General features: G+C 39.7%; 1 protein-coding gene and 1 long non-coding RNA gene across 5 annotated transcripts; one reads left to right on the top strand and one right to left on the bottom strand.

Annotated features, from left to right (window-relative positions):
- Positions 1 to 233: 233 nt before the first annotated feature.
- Positions 234 to 5,574, bottom strand: LOC116888410. Its single transcript, XR_004386309.1, has 3 exons — positions 5,531 to 5,574; positions 2,769 to 2,991; positions 234 to 341 (listed from the first exon to the last, which is right to left on the bottom strand). It is a non-coding gene; the product is annotated as an uncharacterized LOC116888410 (long non-coding RNA).
- On the top strand, positions 4,624 to 14,657 carry Morf4l2 (mortality factor 4 like 2). Of its 4 annotated transcripts, none has more exons than XM_032889683.1 (4): positions 4,624 to 4,717; positions 7,595 to 7,684; positions 11,930 to 12,030; positions 13,097 to 14,657. In XM_032889683.1, exon 4 carries the CDS (start codon positions 13,121 to 13,123, stop codon positions 13,985 to 13,987), a length of 867 nt encoding a protein of 288 aa, XP_032745574.1. In that variant the 5' UTR covers positions 4,624 to 4,717; positions 7,595 to 7,684; positions 11,930 to 12,030; positions 13,097 to 13,120; the 3' UTR covers positions 13,988 to 14,657. The 4 variants fall into 4 exon arrangements, with proteins under 4 accessions (XP_032745574.1, XP_032745575.1, XP_032745572.1 ...); XM_032889681.1 differs by lacking the exon at positions 4,624 to 4,717 and adding an exon at positions 6,153 to 6,279; XM_032889684.1 differs by lacking the exon at positions 11,930 to 12,030.
- Positions 14,658 to 22,865: the final 8,208 nt, after the last annotated feature.

Genomic DNA, 22,865 nt, shown 5'->3' with positions numbered 1-22,865 from the left:
CATATATGTATGTACATCACATGTGTGACTGGTGCCCACAGGGGTTCACAAAAAGGTGTCAAGTCCCCTAGAACTGGAGTTACAGATGCTTATGAGCCACCATAAAGGGGCTAGGAACTGAACCCTAGTCTTCTGCAAGAGCAACAAGCTTTCTTAATGCTGAGCCGTCTGTCCAGCTTCTACTTGATATTTTGAAAGTGTGCTTCTGATCTGAGACTGGAACACCTATATATTGACTAACATCTGTCTACATTACCAGTCTCAGGGAATCTGATGTCCTCCTCTGGCCTCTTGCAGACGCATACAAGATACATAGACGTATGTACATGTAGATGAAGCACCTATACAAGTAAAATAAATAAAATTATACACGCATACACATGTGATAGGATAACAAAAAAAGCTTAGGAAAAAGCACTTTTGTTTAGTACCCATGAGTTTTATTATTCCCAAGGTAATACAAATAAGGATCATGTATACCAACAGGCAACTTATATGCTGCACAGTAGTACTCAACTAAGAGCAAAATTCCTGACCAAAATGTCTTTTTCAACTAACTGCCTTGGTGAGGTTATCAGCAGGGGTAAGAAAGGGGAATTTTCCTCACTGTTCCACTGGAGTGCACACATCTCTGCAATTTGTCTGCCCTTAGGTGACCTATGACTCTGATTACCACAAAGGCATTGGATGAGCTAATGGTGGCCTTGCAAATTAATACAGGGCTCATGGAGCCACTGAATTTTCTGTGAAGGCTGAGACCGTAAATAGTTTCCGTCTGGCCTTAGGCCTTAGAACCAAACTAAATTAAGCTATCTTTCTTTTCCAGTTGAAATCATGTAAAGACAACAGTGCAGCTGTAAATTCTAAAGAATACTTCTTATTTTCTGAGAACCGACTGTAAATCAGGAATCTACTTGAGGCTTTATCCCACTAATAAGTTAAGGTTACAGGGGGATATTCGCATTGATGGGGCAACACAGCATAACAGGAAAAAGCCCGGCCTTCAAAGTCAGGAACAAGTCTGTCCTGGCTCTGCAATCCATTGCTTGAGCAACTTTAGGTGACTGTTTAACTTCTCTGGGCTTCTGCAAGGATTTGCTAAGATAAGAGATGGAAAAGGCTGAGTCTTGTGCTACCTTGAAAACAGGAAACATTGTTTCTAGGCCATTTTTCCTTACCACTCTGACTCTAACACTAATTCCCATTGTTCACGTTCTTGTTCTTACAATCCTACTCAGTAAAGCACAAGGATAAATCTATTAGAACATTGCAGCACCAGCGGTCAGAATGTAGATTCCAGTGCCAGACATACCCTTCTTAAAGTACCTCAGGTAACCTGCCTCTGTCTCCTGAACCTAGCAATAAAATGAAGCACCCCAGCTCTGATCTTGAGAAGAGCAGAGACAAAAAAAAAAAAAAAAAACAAAAAAACAAAAACACCTTTTAGGAGCATCTGTCAAGAGATATGCACTATGCTAGGCCCTTTACATACCTTCTCTCATCTAAATCAGAGTGGCCCAGCAGAGCATTCTGTGATGGTGAAAATGATCTATATCTAAATTTAGACAACAGCTAGTAACATTATATAGGCAAAACAACCAACTGCACCGATTTTTTTTTATCCTAATGAATTTTAACTTAAATAGCCACCTAGATACTGTATTATACAGGGTGGCTTCTTGTTTTCAAGCACATAGTTGAGCCTCTACACGGCACCACAATGTGGTGTGTCATAGTAATTGGTCAGCCTCACTCAAGGTTGAATTCTTTTGAATTATACTTCAATAGTGCTCAATGAGCCAAAATCCCACTGGAATGGCTTAGAGAGGACCTGAAGAGTACATGTCTGTGTCAGATTAAAACTGGCTTCAAATAGAACAGAGAAACTTTTTCCTTACATTTCCTCTTGGACTCAAAAAAAGCACTCAACAATTATCTCACAAATAAAAAAAAATAAGAAAAATCACTTAAATAGGATGTAAACCAGAGAAATTGAAAGCTCAATACTAGAATCCCAAATGCCATGAATGATCTAGTAATTCAGTAAAAGTATTCATTTATTACTTGTAAATTACATATGAATGAAAATAACTGGTAAGTTATTCTGGTAAGAACTCACTGTCACCACTATAAAATGATGCAGTCACCAAGTTATAAGTTTATTAGTGGGACTAGAGGTATAAAGCAATAGAGTAACTCCTAAATGATAAAACTGTGTTAACATTGGCACATAAACATAAGGACATGCACCAAAAAAATGGTAACTACAGAATAGAAAGACACTGAGAGATAAGAAATAAAGAGACTACTCCTGAGCTTTTGTGTGATGCCCTATTACAGAATGGAGAGGAGACAACATATGAAAAGCATCAAGCTATTTTTCCATACTTGATTTGCTTTCCTAATGGTGTTTTTAATGGTTCAGTCAATAGTAGTCAAAGTGGGAAACAATATATAACGTATAGTTTCAGACTCTGAAAGAGGAATACTAATGGTGACACTTAATGTGCAATTTCTTAATCAGCAAAACAAGACTGATACTATGCAGGGTATATCGCAAAACATTTTGCTACACGTTCTATGGCACCCTCTAGTGGTGTCCAAAAACGAGTGTTGAATTGTAGCCCTCCAAAGCAGTGGTTCTCCAATTTTAGAGTGCATTGGATTTACTAGAACAATTTGTAGTGGATGGCCAAGCTCCATCCAGAAAATCTTTGATTTGTGAGACATAAAGCAGGGCCTATGAATCTAATATTCTGATAACTTACCGAGTTTTACTGATGCTTCTGATTTTTGGAGAACCGCTCTAAAAAACCTTTCCCCTTTGCAGCTGAAGACGTGGCTCAGCCAGTAAGACCACTTGCTGCTCTACCAGAAGACCCGAGTTAGGTTCCCAGCATCCATGTCAGGTGTCTCAGAACAGCCAGTAATCCCAGCTCCGGAGGATCCAGTGCCTCTGACTTCTGAACACATACACACGTGTAGAAATACCTAATTAAAAACAGTAAAATTAAAATCTTTTAAAAAACCTTCACCCTCGGGTGGATAAATACATGTAATTAGTGCCCGAAACCTATTTTTGGCTGATTATAATGTAGTACAATTCTGTTAAGAAAAAAATACCTATGGGAAGGAATTTAATACAACATCTGAAATATAGAAAATATTAAAAAAAATCGATGGTCTGACTGGGGAGATGTCTGGGGAGGGGTAAATGTCTGCTGCTCAAACAGGAGGGCCTAAGTTCAGTTCCCCAGCATGTATGTAAAAGCTGAACACAGGGCACTGATCTATAACCCCAGTGTTTTAAGGGGGGCTGTTGGTAGAGACAGGCAGATCCTGGGAGTTCAGTGACAAGCCAGAATAGCACATAGAGCAACTCCGAGTTCACTCAGACCCTTCTGTAAAAAAATAAGGCGAACAGCAATAGAGGAAAAGACGTAAAGAAAGGTGAACTTTAGCCCCAAAATGCACAGGCCACACAGGTACATAAATTTAAAAACACACACACACACACACACACACACACACACACCTCAGGGCTACTGCGCTCTGAAACCTAAGTGAAATGTTTTACTATTTCCTATCTGACTCTAAAAACACAACCGAGTTTTTCGGAATGTAATGAGAATAGTAAAAAGAAATGCCCTTTGTCTTACAAAAACAGCTTAGTCAGGAGGAGGTCCAGGACACTCAAGGCTGTACCTGATAACCAGCCCCCAATGACATCAGTCACTAAGATAACCAGACACTGGACAAGAATCCCATGACGCCCGCTGGACAGCGAGTATATAAGCAGGAAGATCGAGCGCATCGGTCTTTCGCTGCACACCTGGAGACACACCTTGAGCTGCCCTGCAGCCAGAGAGTCTCCTCGGGCTCCTGCATCGGAGACTAGGCCTGATCTTCAGGTAAGGTCGTCACAAACGTGAGCTCCCTCGGGAAAACTGTAGTTAAGAACCAAGAGTGTTGTGTGATGACTCTCGCCATGATAAAATAGAATTTTTGGTATACTAAGCATCTACCTACTTGCTTAGGAGGGCACAGAACCATCACATAAAATTGGGGTGTAAACACCCATACCTGATAAGTTTGAAGAGGAAGATAATCCGCAATGCTGAGGTCTAACTTTACCTCCGAGTTACCTTTACAGACTGACTAGAGGAATTGTTAAGTACTGAAAAACGGGCAAAAAAGCAAAAAGAATATTCTTTCATGGATTTATTTATGTAGAGACAGGGTCTCAATATATAATCTAAGCGGCCTTTAATCTAGGGCCTCCTTCTGCTCAAATGCTCATACAGCTCACAAAGGGTTTTAGCATCAGAATTTAGGCCCATGTATCAATCCTGGGTAAAATCAAAAGGCAAGGGAGAAAGAAATGCAAGAACAGATGACTTTTTCTCTTTAAGGAAATTAACCAAAATATTCAGATATGTAATTCCTTGCCTAGTATTATTACTTCACAGAACTTGATTTTATTCTTAAGAATTTAAGATATATATATATGAGTCATCCAGAGATTACGGATCCTGTAAGAAGTGGGTGGAGCAAAAAATTAAATCTCACAATCCCTGGGAACCCAGCAGTAAATCCTTTGCTGGGATTTGGTGACATCTAGTGGCAGATTCAAGAGGTATAATGCTCATCCAGTGAACTTTCTGGAAAACTGACCGAATGTATATTGGATCGCTACGCTTGGAGATTAGGACAAAAGGTAGGTGAGGCTTAGCATCCACGGGAAATTGGCGTAGTCTGTATCACTGGGGAATTTAATTGTCTTTGTTTTCGTTAGAATTATTTCTACCAATTTAGCAATAAACTTGGTGAGGGGCAAAAGGGAGGTTCTCAGTAATCTTGGTGAGGGGCAAAGGTGAGGCCTTGCAGACAGAGAGGGCGGGGTGTACACTTTGAAACTTAAAGAAACGCTCCTTTTACGTTACTAATATAATTTTGAATGTCACCGTGGAAGAAGTTTATTTTGGTGACTAATTGTGGAATAATAAGCACTTTAGGGGTTCAAACAACCAGACTGGGTGGGGTGGCTGATGCTTGATGCCAGCGCATCGGGAGGCCGTGAAGAGACAGGTGGGTCTCTTGTGTTCCAGGCCTGCCAAGCCTACGTAGCTAGAACAGGCCTCATAAATAAAAACAACAAAAAAAGAGAGAAAGAAAGAAAGAAAGAAAGAAAGAAAGAAAGAGCAAGAAAGATAAAAAGTGGGGAATAAATTAATCAGCAGGCTTTTTCAACAAAAGGCCTACTTCTGTACTAGTATTTTTGGGTTCTTATTTATTAATGCAGTTTGCAAACATTAAAAGGCAGAAATGCACCAAAATGAGGGACCTCACCTACACACACTCTCAGGGCCCCTCCCGCCACCGCGAGAGCTTGCACGCCTGCGCACACCCATCATCCCCGGCGCCACGAGGGCGGCTGTTCGCCCACACCCACACTCCACAGCCACGCGAGCGTGCCCGCGCGCATAACCCAGTTCTCAAGGCATCTGGGCATCCGCCTGATGGCACCCACCACCCTCACACGCTACACCCCAAAAACCTTCATTTTTTCCTTTTGGTTTGCTGGGTTTTTTTTTTTTTTTTTCTGTTCTGAGGGTTGGCAACAGGCTTCGGGGCGTGGCGCTGGGCTTGACCTCGCTCTTCCACTCGCGGGAACCTTAGCTCATTTCCGCCTATCCTATTTCCGCAGGCCACGTCGGCACTTCCTTTCCCTGTGGTGCGGGGGCGGGGGAGGGGGAACAGACCCACAAACCCATAATGCCTCCCTGCAGGAGAGAAGGAGAGCGCGAGGGAAAGAAGGTGGGGGCAAAAAAAACCCACGGCCAGGGGGAACCCGTGTCGGAAAACGGGCCACGAACATCATCGCCGCCCCTATAGACTTCGACCCAACGGCTGTAGCGCACTTGAGGGCGGGCTAAGACCCTAAAAAGGGCGACCGTCATTGGTCGGAGCCCGCACTGAAGAAGGACGCTCATTGGTTTGATTTGGGCCCAAACCAGAAGAAGCAGGTTGCCAGCACCCGCCTTTACTGCGGCGGAGTGTCACTGCTGACGTGAGGGCGGTGGTCCAATCATTTGGGTATGGAACATTCTAAAACTTAGACAAGATGGCTAGGATTGGCTGAAGGGCTAAGCCCGCCTCCAGGGTGACGTGTCTGCCTATGGATATCAGTTGCCAGAGAAACCTGGCTTTACTATGGCGGTTGGAGGAGCAGCGGTGGTCACACGTCGGCTGCTGGAAAGAACTGGATTCTCGTTTCAGGTTTCGGGGTGGGGGTGGGGAGGAAGGGTCGATGATTTCCTCTTTCCTTCTTGACTTGTAGATAGGATTAACTAGTGCCTTCACATTCGAGCGAAACTGGATGCGTATTCCTGCTCGCCAACGCCCAACTTGGGCAAGGCTCCTTTCTGTGTCTCGGTTTCCATGTTTGTAAAATGGTGATAATAGTAGCTATCTCGGTCGCGGATTCAGATGTGCCTAGTAAAATAGTGCGTGTAAGGCATTCGACGTGAAGCCTGTCTCCGAAAGACAGGAACAATTGTTACTAAAGATAGATATTTCTGAGGAAGAAAAATTTTAAATGACGCAAATTTGCTTGATATCATTATCTTTTTCTGTACATCATCCTCTTTCTTCGAAGAAATTATGACGATAGGCATTTATTAAGCCTTACCAATAAAATAATTTGATAGCCCAGAATTACCTCAGAATGGCTGGGGGTCGGAATTTTGCCACATTAAGTCAAAAAGAGAAAGGAGGTAGGGGGACGCGAACGAAAATGAGCTACTTAATGAAGCACATGTGAGGGAGTAGGCCTTGTTTGAATCCTAATTCGAGCAAAACCAATTGTAAAATTTTCTTTTAAGACGCATCGGGAATTTTTAAATGCAGATTAATATTCTTCAATGAAATCAGTGTCAGATTATTTTTTAGAAGCTTATGGTGACGATGTGGTTGTGTTTTTAGATTGCTCTATTTTGTGGAAATAAATATAAATGCTTAGGGATTAAATAATATCAAAATGGCTTCAAAATACGTGGATGACTAGGATTTGCTTCAGAATAATTTCAGCGGTAGAGAGAGAGATGGGAGGGGTATAATTGGGACCCTAGATTAATAATCGTTTAAACTGAGGGGTGGGCAGATGGGGTTTCTTGTATTTGTCTTTTTCCCATGGTATATATTTGAAATTTTTCTGAATTCTGAAGTCATTTTTTTCGATAGCTTAAAAAAACGTGTGGGGGGGAGCAGTGGGTGGGGTTACAGATGAAACAAGATGGCCTTCAGTTGGTAATTGTTGGAGCTGGATGATGGATTCGCATCCGCTTGTACTGCTCTTCTTTTACAATTTTTTTATTTCACATTATTCTTAATAGAAATTAGTTATTTTTTTCTAAAATTGATAAACATGCAATAAAGTACATTTATTTGAAAATAAAACCACAAGAAAATAAAATTTGTACATTATCAGCTTTGATGCTCTTTGTGTGAGATAAAATTGTATTTACTGATGGAAAAGAAAGTCACCATCTCATATTTTTTTTGTCCTTTTCCATCTCTTTGTTTGACCTTTTAGGTCATCATCAGAAAAGCTAAGTTTGCTATACAGTAAGGATCAGGAGATCTGACCCTGGTTGCAGAACCATTCCTGGTTGCAGAATACAGGGTAAGTGCCTTCCTTCTGGCCTCGTTTCACAAACCAGCTGCATCACATAACATTCTTAGATGTGTAGGAATATTTTGAAGATTAATAAGCTGCCATCTGAGAAAGTATGCTATATTCTGAAAGGGGAAGAATAAACAATATAGACATGTGTAATCCTAGTCTTTTCATTAAAAATTAGTGCTATGTGAAGGCTTCACAGATTCAAATATTACATTATTTTTCTTGAGAGCAAATATGGACTTGATGGATTTGATTACTGGCTCTGCCACTTTCTGTGTAATCCTGAGCAAAAAAAACTTCCTTTGTTCCAAAATGTCCTCATAAAAGTATTTAAGTATTTTCTATAGTAATACTTAATTTGGCTTTAATACTCATGAAACATTTTATGTATGTATATAAGCACATTTTTGTAAAGTAATGAATATAATTTTCTTGGAATTATTTTTTTAATTAATATTGTTGGTTTCTTTCATTTTTCCAGAAGCAGCCATTAACTACTAGAACTGAATTCTGAAATTAAGACTTCTGGCTTTTCCAGTCAACCTAAAAAAGATTTAAGGATATTCACTTCCAAGGGAATTTCCAAGAACTATAATTTTAGCTACCATATCCAGCATGCTAAGCATTTTTTACGTAATTTTCCTCTTTTGTTCAGAGTGAAAACAGTATGTTGAGTTGAGAATGGGTCTCAGTTGGTACAGTGCTTCCCTAGCGGACATGAAGGTCCAGGTTTGATCCCAGCACTGCCCAAAGCAGGCATGGTGGCACATGGCTACATCTATGGATTTAGGGAATAAAGGCAGAGGATTCAGAAACTCGAGGTCTTCCTCAGTTATATAGGAAGCTTGAATATAGCCTGGGACATGAAATCCTTTTTTCAAAAAAAAAAAATTGAGTATTTTTAGACTTGGGGAATGTTCCATTATCCAAATGAGAAAGTTGATATATACTTGATTTTAGCCAGAGACTTAAGAGATGAAAACATGATGTAATTAATGTGGCCCCCATCACCTTTAACTAAAAGGTTTACACCAACAAATTGTTAGAATCATTAAATACACGTGTTTATGCCACATACTCACAAATGTACATTTGGAGTCTGGATTCCTGAAGCTATGAAAGGAAGGGGTGTGTCTCAGTCTCTTCACAGCTACATTTTAAAAGGAATTCTATAATGGCCTTAATTTCTCTCCTTTGGAAGGCAGTGTTTGAGCAGAAGGCAGTTTCCTGATAGAGAGGCATAGTAGATCCATAGAACTGGCAAAGCAAGGGCCAGAGAGATCTGAAATGGGAAAGCCTCAAAAAGGAGAAGGTCCTTGCCTTGGAGTACTACCTTTGAGTAGTATGCCTGTAAAGCACACAGTGTACTGTGGTACTGAAGTAAAAAATGAAAGTATGTAAAATCCACGAATGACCACATCACAAAGTCATGAATCAGATGTGTGGCTCAAGTTTGTTTTTTCTCTTTTCCCCTTGTTCTCTCTGCAGTCGGTCGACAGTTTTCATCATTTTCTCTTCTAGATGACCTATTAAAACCTTGCCTAAAATGTGTACAGATTTTTATGTTTAATGATTTTCTTTGTATAAACTATGGTGTCAATATACAACTAGCTATGTTTATTTAACAAATGGTCTTTGAATGTCTTCATAGATCTCTAATTTTTGTGATATTTCTTTCACAGTGACATTCCTTTAGCTAAGATAATCCATATTATGAGTATATCATATTTCATCAAATCAGTATTTTCCCACTAAAATAATGCTATGTTGCCCACCTTTTATATGCATTGACAAGTTTTCTAGAGCAACATTAATATCTTTAGATCATATAATGGAACCATTATGATATTGTTGCAAGAACAACCAGAATCATCAGAAGGGCCCAGAAATGGGTGTGGTGGCTCATGCCTATAATTCCAGTGGTAGAAAAGCAGGAGGGTTAAAGTCAATTCCAGGCCAAACTGGGCTCAGAAAGAGAGCAATTTAAAAAGAACATAAATTTCTAAGGCATATATATTTATAAAATAGCATTTCTCATTGAGAAAAGGATAAACTCGTTAGTATTGAACATTGATAAAAGATTGCTATAAATTTGGGGGAAACTAAAACCATACTAAAAGATAGTATAGGAATTCATTTCTATAGCATTTGTTTAGCGTTGTTTTTCCTGAGTAAAACGAAGCCAAGGGTTACAAAGAAGCCTGCCAGCTTTGTAACACTGAAGTGTTTAAGTGTACCCAGTCCATAAGACACTAAGAGCACACACTTCAAGTCTTAAAACAACAGAAAAAAAACCATGGTGTTTGTTATGGATCAGTGTGAAACAGGAAGCACCCTAATAGAAAAAAGGAAATAAAAATACCCATGGAAGAACAAAAGATCTAACCAGTGATTGTATAAAAAGTGGTTTGAAATCATACATATTCAAATAAAGATGCCCCACTACAAGTTAGATTAGCAAGTGAGTTGGGTTTTTTTTTTTTTTTTTTTTTTTGTGGGGAAAGGGGTATTTGAAGATTGAGGTATAGTTGAATTAGTAGAATGCTTGCCTATTTTTTGTGGGGTTGAAGATGGAAGAATGAACTTAACGTGGTTTTGGCTAGGAATACATATTAAAACAGTTCTAAGGTAAATTGGGCTACATCACCAAAGCTTCTATGTAGGCAACTACCTTTAATTCCTCTTGGAATATATCCTTCAGAGATAACTTACCTAGTGCTCTTAATATAGTTATGCGTTGGTGTCTAGTATTGATTCTTTTTGTAATAATGACATTTGGAACACTGTCTACAACAGTGGAGCTGGGAGCATTAAAAACCTTTAACATCAGACACTAAAGAGCCCTCCAAGGGAAAGCATTGGTCAAAAATAATTTGAAGAGATCCTAGAAAATGATAAATTTACCAAGAGCCAACTCAAAAGGACAAAGGCATATACAAATGGGGGGTAGGTTTCTGTTAACACAGGTGCAAATTGGACAACAATAAGTGTCTTTTAAAGCTATTGAAGGTTGGCAATGTAACTCAGCGGTAGAGCAGAAAAGAATGAAGGTTAGCTTGCCGATGCTCACCAGAGGGTGTGCTGTGGTGTGATTGCTCATTTTAAGTTAGAGTTTTTGAAGGGTAAGCAATTTAGCACCAGGGTAAAAGCCTTAAATATGTTTATACCTTGCTCCGCTAAATAAATCAGCCAGGAGTGAAACAAATGTCATGGCCTAAAAGGTGTATTTTATAACCTTAACATGGGAACATAGTTTTCTTTCAATGATTTTTTTTTAAGTGAGAGCTAAGATTTAATAATACATACTTACCTCACAAACCTAAAAATGATACTTTTCTAGATTATTCTTGAGCTAACTTTAGAGATTGATTAGAAAAATTTTCTACTAGTCTCTGTGCTTCTGCAGAAGATCCAAGGTTATAACACAAGCCCTGTGGTAGGACTTTTATTGTATTTAAGTGAGGGAGAGGAAGTCTGGAGTAGAGTAGGTATGCTAACTGAACTGAACAATGTTTAGTAGTGGGGGGTTGGAAGGAAGGACCCACAAAGTGGATTCAAAATTTTAGGACCACACTATGTGCTAATAAGTCCCTTGGTAAGGAAGTACTGATGACCAAGGCAAATGCTCTACTACTGGCTTACATCCCCAGACCTCAGCAGCCTCCAAAAAATAAGCTGCTTATTTTAGTAGGTGCTGATCTCTTAAGAAAAATGGGCTATGGTCCTCCCATACAGAAACCCACTCCCCCATTCACACATGGATTTTGCTTTTGAGGTGGGCCTTGCAAATTAAAGTTGGAATGCCATCCTTACTCGGGGAGGGGGGTACTTAATATGTAATAGACTCATGTTTTACACATTTGCACACTCATTTAAGACAAATGGAATCACACTGTTAATAAGAGCTGTGCTACTAACCCATTTACCTAAGGACATTAAACAGTTTTCAGTTTCAGTATGTAGATAGGCCTCTGCTTAAGTCACTTGGGTATTCTGTAGTGTGCATGTGTAATTTGTATCACCCTTTCCCTGCTGAAGCTGTAAATGTCTGCAGTTCCTCATTGCTCGTGCTACTTTAGTGAACCACCCTCATTCACATGTAGAAATGGTCATGTGGGGGTCTTCAGTTCCATTTTGCAGATCACACACTATTTTCCTTCCTATATCTAAGGCACATTTGTAATTTTTTCTTACATGATTTTGTAAAAGTTCATCTTCATTGCAGATACCTACTTTCCTTTCTAGGTTGTATTCCCACTTCATCTTTCCAGACCATCCTAGGAGATCTGTAAGATTCCATCTGGGAGATTACTAGGAATCCTTGGAAGGGAGAGAAGGAACATTGTGTAAGTCAAGGGGTTGTCGAATGAGTCAGCCATCGAAGCAGGAGGCTTGTTTTTTAATTCATTTTCAACTGAATATTGTTTCTCTTGAAACTCAACCTCTTTATCTTCCAAAGTCACATTTCTTCTTACTCTCCGATGGAGGGCTCACTATTTAATCTGTGGTCTCTTGCTAACTCCTCGAATACTTTTTTGTTCTTTACATTTTCTGGAATTCTATGTCTGAAATTCTGCCTGTTTTTTCTTCAGTGAAGAGGTTCACTGTCATAGTGTGCTAAAGCTTACACGATAAGAAATCCATTTTTTACTCTGAGTTTGAACATTCTCTTTGAGTGCACACTGAAGATAATAAAAAGTCCAAAACTAATCACCTTTCTCCTCTAAGCAGTTTATATAAATACCATCTCATTTGATGGTGATGGTCATCCATCCTTAAAGCCTGAAAGTTGTCACTAACTCCTTTCTCAGTTTCTCATCTCTTCTAAAGTTACTAAAAGAGATCTTTTATGCATGTAACTATCAGTGGACTAATCTTGTTCTCTGACAGTGTCAGACGAATCCTTAAAAAAAAAAATCTGTGCTTTACTAAAACTACCCAGGCTTAGTCGTGCAGAGCCCATTTTGACTCTAACCTTTGATCATTGCATTTCTCTGTGTGAATTCTGTGCCATTGAACTACTCAAGGCCTACCTAGACCTGTATACACAAACCTTTTCTGTTAATTCACCTCCAACTTCCTTATTCCTTTCAAATTCTTATTCTTGTTCCAAAGTCTTGCATTTCAACTCTGCTTCCTTCTATCTCTAAAATTTCTCTAAAATTAAATCCCTATCTTTTAAATAGCATCAAGAGATATATTTGTGGGCGTGTTTATTGAATGATTAGGTGAGACAAGAGTTGTGGGCATTAGGATAGAATTTTGAGATAGAAAACAGAAAAGCATTTATAAATGGTCCTCTGATATAGGACCTGAAATCTATATTCCAACAGACTTTAGCATATGTTGTGGTCTGATGGGTCATAAAATCACCATAGTAAACAACCAAATACAATACTTTATGTATTACAGTGGTTGGAATAAAAACAGGGTTGAATGAGTTCCAGAAAGCAGGCTTCTCAAACTCGTGGACAACAATCTGCTGAAGAAGACAACTTCAAGAAACCCACTCGCAGCAATATGCAGAGAAGTAAGATGAGAGGAGCTGCCTCAGGAAAGAAGTCAGCTGGTTCGCAGCCGAAGAATCTTGATCCAGCCCTCCCAGGAAGATGGGGAGGTCGCTCTGCTGAGAACCCCCCTTCTGGTTCTGTGCGGAAGACAAGGAAGAACAAGCAGAAGACTCCTGGCAACGGAGACGGTGGCAGTACCAGTGAAGTCCCCCAGCCTCCTCGGAAGAAAAGGGCACGGGCTGACCCCACTGTGGAGAGCGAGGAAGCATTCAAGAGTAGGATGGAGGTGAAGGTGAAGATCCCTGAAGAATTAAAACCATGGCTGGTGGAAGATTGGGACTTGGTTACTAGGCAGAAGCAGCTGTTCCAGCTCCCTGCTAAGAAGAATGTAGATGCCATTCTTGAGGAGTATGCCAATTGCAAGAAGTCACAGGGAAATGTTGATAATAAGGAGTATGCCGTTAATGAGGTTGTGGGAGGGATAAAAGAGTATTTCAATGTGATGCTGGGCACTCAGCTGCTGTACAAGTTTGAGAGGCCTCAGTATGCTGAGATTCTGCTGGCTCACCCTGATGCGCCAATGTCGCAGATCTATGGGGCGCCACACCTGCTGAGATTATTTGTGAGAATTGGGGCAATGTTGGCCTATACGCCCCTTGATGAGAAAAGCCTGGCACTGTTGCTGGGCTATCTGCATGATTTCCTTAAGTATCTGGCAAAGAATTCTGCCTCTCTGTTTACTGCCAGTGATTACAAAGTGGCTTCTGCTGACTATCATCGCAAAGCCCTGTGAAGGTCTACTGACCGCTCACTATTGTCTGGTATCTGTAAACACTTCTGTTTAGTCCCTCTCATTGTATAATTGATGTTCTTTAAAACTGTCGATGTAAAACAGGGCTTATGTTTCAGTTTGTTTCCTGTTCTGTTGTAGACAGAAAATAAAAGGAGTGCCCAGCTCCTTTCCTCATTTCAAAGTTGCTACCAGTGTATGCAGTAATTAGACAAAGAAGAAATTCAGTAGACCATTTTATTGCCTAGTTGACAACATTGCTTGAATGCTGGTGGTTCTATCCCTTTGACACTACACAGTTTTCTAATATGTGTTAATGCTACGTGATGAGATGCCCTGGTTCCTAGTGCCAAAGGTTCGACTTACTGTATATACCTGGAAACCCACGCATTTGTGCTTCTTTTTTTTTTTTATGGTGCTTGACGTCTGTAAACAGCCCATCCTCTGCAAGTCCATCTTTGTTGTTCCTTAGGCATTCATTCTATCTTTGCTCAAATTGTTGAAGGATGGTGATTTGTTTCCTGGTTTTTGTATTTGAGTCTAATGCACGTTCTAACATGATAGAGGCAATGCATTATTGTGTAGCCACAGTTTTCTGAAAAGTTGATATTTTAGGAATTGTATTTCAGATCTTATATAAATCTTGTTTCTAAATTTCAAAGCAAAGAAAAAAGAACTGTGGTGTTCTTTTTATGTTCCTGAGACTGGGAAATACAAGGTCATAAGATATTTGGGTGGCACAGAAGAAAACTGGCTCTCAAGGGGAAATTCCTTTCTTGGCCTGGAGAGATGGCTCAGCCTGTTCTTCTTTTTCAGAGAACCCAAGTTTGTTTCCCAGTAGCTCACAAGCACCCAACTCCAGCTAGGGGATCTGGTGTCGTCTGGCCATCTCAGGTAATTCTGTGGACATGTATATGCCACCACACATACACATAGTTAAAAAGTAAAAGGCTTTTTAAAATTTTGCTGTAGCAGTGTCATTTCTGTTCTGTGTGGCTTCTGAGCAGATTACTAGTGACACTCGAAACAGCCTGGTTTGTTCCTGATGTTCAGGATAAGTACGCATAGTCATAATTGCCCCTTATTACTATTTTGTGAACTATGTCCAGTACTAGTCCCAAAGCTTTAATCCTTAGCAGAGGAAACATGCGAAGCACACCCTGTGTGTTTCTATCATAAATAACGTGGATTTCTCTAAATCTTACCATGGAATTCCTAGTCATGCCCACCCCCAACTACTTTACCTTTAGCAAATTGTTGAAATTAGGAATATGTTATGAAGGACAAATAGGAAATGAGAGTCCTTGTAGCCTTTTCCCAAGTTCTTTGCAGAGAGGCTCTATTCAGTTTGTACAGGTAGAACAAAGTGCTATAGACGGGTAAACAGAAACACATTTCCTCAATTCTACAAGAAGTGGCTTATAGTTCAGTCCGTTCCATGGGATTTAGGATCCCTAGGCAAAGGTTACTTTGGAATGGTGTACACCTGAGTTGAGAAGGGCCATCTGACAACAGGTGTGATGCATACATGAACCCTGAAAAGAGATGACAAGATAAAAAGAAACTGCTAACCTCAGTGTTTCAGTTCTGTATCAGAACTGTATGTAACAGTATGTAGTGTCCTCCCTCTTGCCAAACTAAAGGCCAGAGAAGTAAGACCTTACATGTAGTCTCTATTGGGAAGCCTGGGGTTTACAGAGCAAGGAGAACTGGGTGAAGGAGGTGAGGTATAACACAAGGATGTCTAACATATCTGAAATAACCATAGCTACTCTTTTACCGTATACCCATAGAATTACGAATACATATGTTTATAAAGGTGAGATCAGAATCTACATCTAGTTTAAGTGTTTTTTCCCAGATTAATAGGAAAAGGACTCTGTTTTTTGGTGGGGGTTGCTTTTCTCTATTTAAAAGATTTATTAAGTAAAATTAAATTTATTTATTTAAAAGGTTGTTTCTTTTAGAGCCTATAATTTAAAAATTCCCCCTTTTCTCCCTTCAAACCCTCCCAGGTACTCCTTGCTTGCTGTCAAATTCATGGTCTTTTCTCATTGCTTTAAAATGAGTGGATGGGAATAAAATGTCAAACGGAAAATTCTAGAAAAAGAAAAAAAGGTAACAAGGGGCCTAGAGAGCCAGCTCAGCAGTTGAGATCACCTGTTGCTCTCCCAGGGGAGCTGGGTTTGATTTCTGGCACTCACAGTGGCTCACAACCATCCCTAACTTCGGTTCTGGAAGCCATACATGCAAGCAGAATACACATAAAAGAAACTTCCTTAAAAAAATGAGTTGCTGCTGAGCAAAATTCAGCATAAGTTGCCACATTAACTGTAGCATATATTCTAGCCACCAAAAGAGAGGAATAGAATATAAATGTCTGAATATGTATTTCATAAGTATTTCATAAGTTGGAACATTTGGGTAAATGAAAGAGTAATATAGTCAATATAGCATTACATTTTACTACAAAATACATTCTAAATGGATTAATGGTTGACATTTCATTGGTGAGACCAAAGCATGCTGCCCTAAACTAGAGGTTTTCATACCCTTAACTCAGATATGCCCTTTCTGTATATTAAATTATTGACCAAGTGCTCATCAAAATGGGTAGATTTAAATATATAAATATTTACATTATTTCCATGAGGAAACGACATTGAGGAAATTGTGAGACATAAATAACCTGTTCTATATCTGTAGCACAGTTACATATCCATAAAATAGTTGATATCCTTTATGATTTTTCTCCAAGTAACAGTGAACTAGGAAAGTAAAGCTAAACAGAGGCTGGATTTTTTAAAAGTAGCTTTTCTTTTTTATTCTAGACACAAGTTTTGAGACAGCATCTCTATGTTGCCCTGGCTGACCTGAAACTTATTATGCAGACTCGGATGGCCTTTGTGCTGGCTGGATTTATATTAACTAGGCATAGGCTAGAGTCATTTGAGAGGTAGGACTCTCCATTGAGAAAATGCTTCCATAAGATTGGGCTGTAGGCAAGCCTATAGCACGTTTTCTTAATTAGTGATTCATGGGGGAGGGCCCATTGTGGGTTGAGCCACCACTGGGCTGGTGGTCCTGAGTTCTGTAAGAAAGCAGGCTGACCTGTTTGATATCCATGGGAGGCCTGTTCTTTTCTGAAGAGAAATGGAAACAGAGTGGATGTATGGAGGGAGGAAAGGTGGAGAAGGAGAACTGGGGGCGGGGGGCTGTAGTTGGAATGTAGTATATGAGAGAAGAATAATTTAAAAATTAAAGATAAAAAATCAGGCTGAACAAGCAAGGAGGAGCAAGCCAGCAAGCAGCACCCTCCATGGCCTCTGCATCAGCCCATGCCTCCAGGCTCCTGCCCTTTAAAAGACAGACTACAATGTGGAAGTATAAGCCAAATAAACCCTTTCCTCTCCTACTTGCTTTTGGCCATGTGCTTCACCACAGTAGTAATCCTAACTAGGACAGCCTTGATATCCCAGAGATCTGCCTACTTCTGCATCCTGAGTGCTGGTATTGTGTTCTATTGGATACTTCGTTACTGGATTCTTTGATTTTGTTATTTTGGATACTTAGTTTCCTTTTTTTAGGTTCTAAAGAATATTCAAGAAAGACCTAGGGTACTTTATTAGGCCCTAAAATGAACCACCTTGTTCATTAAAAAATTGAGCAGTTGTTGGGGATTTAGCTCAGTGGTAGAGCGCTTGCCTAGCAAGCGCAAGGCCCTGGGTTCGGTCCCCAGCTCCAAAAAAAAAAAAAAAAATTGAGCAGTTATAATATATATTATATGTAATAATCCTCCAATAAGGCCACATCTACTACAAGGCCACACCTACTACGACAAGGCCATACCTCCTAATAGTGCCCCTTCCTGTGGGCCAAGCATTCAAAGCATGCATCTATGGGGTCCATGCTTTGTTGATAATTCAATGTACTGTATTGATTACCTAATTACTATCACTCTTTAACCCTGGTGCATAGAACATGTGAATGGTTTGTTAATAGAGTATATAGTCTTTGTGGCATAGTAAGTGCCTTATTTAGGTCAGTGAATTCTCTGGATCAGATGACTTAAGATATTCAAATTCTGGATTGGTGATTGAAGGGTGACTATATGGGCAGGTTTAGAGACCCTTTGTCTTCACATCCTCTATGGGATCTAGGGTTAGACTAGTGAGAGTTTTGGTTTCTTTAAATTCCAGTTATTTTATGTGAATAGGTTTTTGTTTGAATCCCAGGTATGGGATAAGAGGCTGCTTCACAGCAGGTGATTATGATTTGCCTCCTGCACTAGCAGGGGCATGATTTTTGCCAGCTGCAGATAGTTTAATTCTGGAGACTCTGGGGAGGGTATAAGTAAAAGAGCTTGAGAGGGCCTGTGAAGGCTGCTGTTCCCGTGCTGCTCCTAGTTTCTGTTGCAGTTTGACTGGAAGAAGTTGGTGATATCCTAACAACAAAGAGGGGGCGGTGCAGTTGGAGATTTAGCTCAGTGGTAGAGCGCTTGCCTAGCTAAAGCGCAAGACCCTGGGTTTGTCCTCAGCTCGGAAAAAAAAAAAAAAAAAAAAAAAAAAAAAGACAAAGACGGGACTTGCCCCAAGGAACTAAACATCCCTAATCAGCAGGAAGTAGTCTAAAGAGTTCTATGCCACCTTTTCCCTCTAACCTTTCTCTCCTACCTAATGTTAGGGGGTTGGAAGGGATTCAGGTGGAATGAGGGTTGGAAGGGTTGGAAGTAGAGATATAAGAACCCAATAAAATTGCCAAAAGTATATGCTAACAGACCAAACACATGAGTTCTTAAGAAAGACTCTAATCCAGTGCAGAAAACATTATATGAATGATACTCATGAAAGTTCCTAAAGGATGCACATAATTTGTTATTAAAACTTTGGTTGAGAGGTTTACCAGGAGTGGGGTTTAATCTCACACACTTAAGCATGTAAGGGATATTACATTTTTAAATTGCTTTTAGGGACCAGAGAAGAGAGCTCAGCAGTATGAATTCATCTGCCTTTGCAAAAGGCCTGAGTTCAGTTCCCATACCCATGCCTGAAGACTTACAACCCCACCCATGACTCTAGTTCCAGGGACTCTGACACCCTTATCTAGTCTCCACAGATACCTGTACTCATATGTTCATACCCACATACAGACATGCATGAATATGCATAACTAAAATAAATCGGCTTTAATCTCAGCAGAGGCAGTAGGATCTCTGTGAGTTTAAGGCCAGTTAGGCTTATATAGAAAATGTCACACCAGCCCAGTATAATGATACCATGTCTCCAAAAAAAAATCTTTAAAAATAAATAAATAAATTATGCAATGGTGGGAAATCTATTTCATTGTTACTGGTTGATTCCCTTTTCTCCTAGTGACACAAACCATCCTATGATCTTATCAGGCACAGAAACCTGGGATAATGAATTCCTGCTATGATTAACTGCCTATGGTAGTTGGTGATAAATTTCACATTTTCTGAAATGGCATATCTTTAGATCTTTGTTCCTTACTCCCAACTCTCTGAGTAGGGGGCACTTTGTCAAGAGTGGGTGCCCTTAGTTCCCTGGGCTATACCAGTTTTTCTTGTGTCCACATGCCTCTGCTACTGAAATGACGTATGAACCCTGGCTTCTTCACCTGCTGTTTCAGTGCCTCCATTCCCATCCAGAGACATGGGGCTTGTTTTCATCAATGAATTTTTATCCTGAAATGGGAGGAGTTATAAGGAAAACAGCATGGATGCCAACATCTCAGTGCCAGACAAAGTAGTTTAATTCATGGTAGTTTCTTGTTACTTTGGATACCTTGCGTCTTCTTTATTTAAGTTTTAGTGAAACTTCAGGAAAGACCCAGCGTACTTTATTTGATCCTAAATTGAACCATCCTGTTCATTAAAAAAATCCCAATTTAGCAAGTTTTACTATATTGAAATTATATAGATAATACAGTTTTATCTAGCCAGATGGCTTTAAAAGTGAATCAGAGTTGTAAGAATCCCTTTATTCCCATGACATTCAGCTTTTAGTTAACATGATACCCCCCACAAAAAAAAGCTATTGTTACTTATTATGGTCATTAACATCAACAGAAGCACAAATAATCCTGTCTTCCATTCAGGAGAAGGTATGTAGATTGGGAAAGATTAATGTAAAATAATTCAGATGATCCTCAAAATACATTTTAAAAAACAGAAAAGGTAGCTATTAAATACAGTTACTCTGGGACAGTGGTGGCACATACTTTTAATCCCAGCACTCAGATGGCAGAGGCAGGTGAATCTCTGTGAGTTTGAGGCCAGCTTGATCTACAGAATGAGTTCCAGGACAGTCATGACTACATAGTGAAACCCTCTCTCAAAAACAAAACAAAACAAACTAACAACAACAAAGCAATAGTTTACTTTGTCTAAGGCATAGTTTTTAGCACAGAATAAATGTTTAGAAATGACTATTCTTCTCTCTTTTCTCCCTTTCCAAAAGGTAACCTGTGAGAGTTCTATCCCCACAAGATATTGTCCTTACTCTGGGGCCTCCAGACCACAAGGATCTATAAAGATAATGTGAAGACTTGAAGGAATTTAGGCATAACGGTGCAAACATGTAATGCCAGCACTCAGGAAGCTGGAGGCTCAAGCCTGGCCTACATAAAAAGACTCTGTCTCAAAAAATTGGAGAGTCCCTTTATCTTTATTTTGTCATTTAAATTAATTTTTTAAAGTAAAAATTAGTTTAGAATTTCTTAAAATTAAATGATGTGTGCTTTTTACTTTTCCCTCATATAATATATTCTGACAATAGTTTCCCCTTTCCTCTCCTCCCAGTCACCTCCCCATGTACAATTGCCCTCTCCCCAAGATCCCTTTCCCCCCTGTTTCTCATCAAAAAAGGGCAGACCTCCAAGGGACATCAAGCAGTCATGGCATATCAAGTTGCAGTAAGACTAGGCACCTCCTCTTCTATTAAGGCCAGACAAGGCCACCCAATAGAAGGAAAAGGTCCCATCAAATTAAGGTTAGACAAGGCCTTCCTTCAGTAGGAGAAAAGCAGTCCCATAGCAGGCAAATGAGTCAGAGACAGCCCCTGCTCCTGTAAGGAGTCCCACAGAAGACCAAACTACTCAACTGGAACATACATGCAAAGGGCCTACGTTATAACAAATGATATATTTTTAAATTGTATAATTCACTGAGCTTCTTATGGAAGTATCCAATTTAATATCATATTATATAACAATATACTAATATATCACATATATGTGCCAAAATATAATGTAAATATCTGTACAAGGAAGAATAGAGTTGGGAAATATTTAACTTTAGGATGTGCTAAAAATATAGGTAGAAAAACAATATGGAAAACTCTTAAATAATTATTGGAAATTAAAAACAGATGTCCAAAGTAACAAAACATTTTTTTTTAGACTTCATAAAAGGAAACCCCTGGCTGTAACCTGGGGCCATTACTCCACTTGGCCTACTGTCAATTTTGACAGTGTATCCTTTTCTAATCTACACTATTGCTTCCTTTGAATAAAGTTAGGTTCCTACTTTTGAAAACAAAATAAGATGTGGTGTGGTGCAATTCTAACGTAGAGAAGCCGCGTCTTGAGAAACCAAGAAACAAAAAGAAAGAAAGAAAGAAAGGTTTCAAAATTTCAAAGAAATGTCCATTGGTTCAAAAGGCAAGAAAGAGAAGGGATGGAAAGATGCAAAGACAATACATGGCAAAACAAAACAAAAACAAAAACCACAAAGAACCCTGAAGGTGGAAATAGATCAATAATAAGTCAATAACCCATGTGAATTAAACTCTCATTAAAAGAAAACCTTGGGCTGGATTATTTTACTAGACATGGAGTTCAGGGTTGTTAATTTTAAGGTATAATTAGAAGTACCCAGAAGAGTTCAAAATAACACGATGGAAAGGGGATGGCAGTGTAGCTCAGTGAAAGGATGCTTGCCTAGCATGTACAAGGCCCCGAGTTCAGTCCCTAGCACCATAAGAAAAAGTAAGATGGAAAAACATACAGCCAGCAAAAGTAAGCAGGCAGAAATTGAAACGGCAAACTCATGGTTAAATCGCTAACAGTATCTATTCATCCACGGGAGCATGGCATGTGATGGATAATGTATCAAGCAAATGCAGTCACCATATAAACAAAAACACTTCAGAGAAGATGTCATGAAAGTGCAGCTTCAAACTTGTCAAATATGATACATTTAAACTGAAGTTTTTTCTCAGGCTCATGGCTTTTCTGTCCTCCAAAGAGCTATATACAATTGCTTATTTTTAAATTACAAATTGAGCCTGAAGTGATTAGAATACACAGTGTTGAATAATAAAGGGCCTGCTGAACTTGATTTAGGATCAAACATTCTCTGTTTAGCTTGCACCAACTTTAGATGACGCCATTCTCTTGGCCCATACTCCTTCCCTAGCGGACTGATACTGAGTTCAGGACTGTGTACCATTGTAGTGAAGAGAACGCAAGCAGGACAGGGACTGTTAACTTCTTGCCTTGTAGCATAGTGTGATGGTTTGTATATGCTCGGCCCAGGGAGTGGCACTATTAGTAGGTGCGACCCTATTGGAGGAGGTGTGTCACTGTGAGTGTGGGCTTTAAGACCTGCCTGGAAGTCATTTTTTTTTTTTTTTTTGTTAGCAGCCTTCAGATGAAGATGTAGAACTCTAAGCTCCTCCTGCACCGTACCTGCCTGGATGCTGCCATATTCCTGCCTTGATGATACTGGACTGAACCTCTGAACCTGTAAGCCAGCACCGATTAAATGTTGTCATTTATAAAAGTTGCCTTGGTCGTGGTGTTTGTTCACAGCAGTTAAACCCTAAGACACAGCAAAACTGTCTCGGTTATTGGTTCTACT

Source organism: Rattus rattus, chromosome X (assembly GCF_011064425.1).
Source record: "Rattus rattus isolate New Zealand chromosome X, Rrattus_CSIRO_v1, whole genome shotgun sequence".
Taxonomy (NCBI): Eukaryota; Metazoa; Chordata; class Mammalia; order Rodentia; family Muridae; genus Rattus; species Rattus rattus.
The sequence above is the reverse complement of the archived record's forward strand: the minus strand, read 5'-3'. Positions and strand labels throughout refer to the sequence as shown.

Coding starts and splice junctions, on each gene's coding strand:
- Morf4l2 (XM_032889684.1), top strand. CDS start 13,121: ATGAGTTCCAGAAAGCAGGCTTCTCAAACTCGTGGACAACAATCTGCT.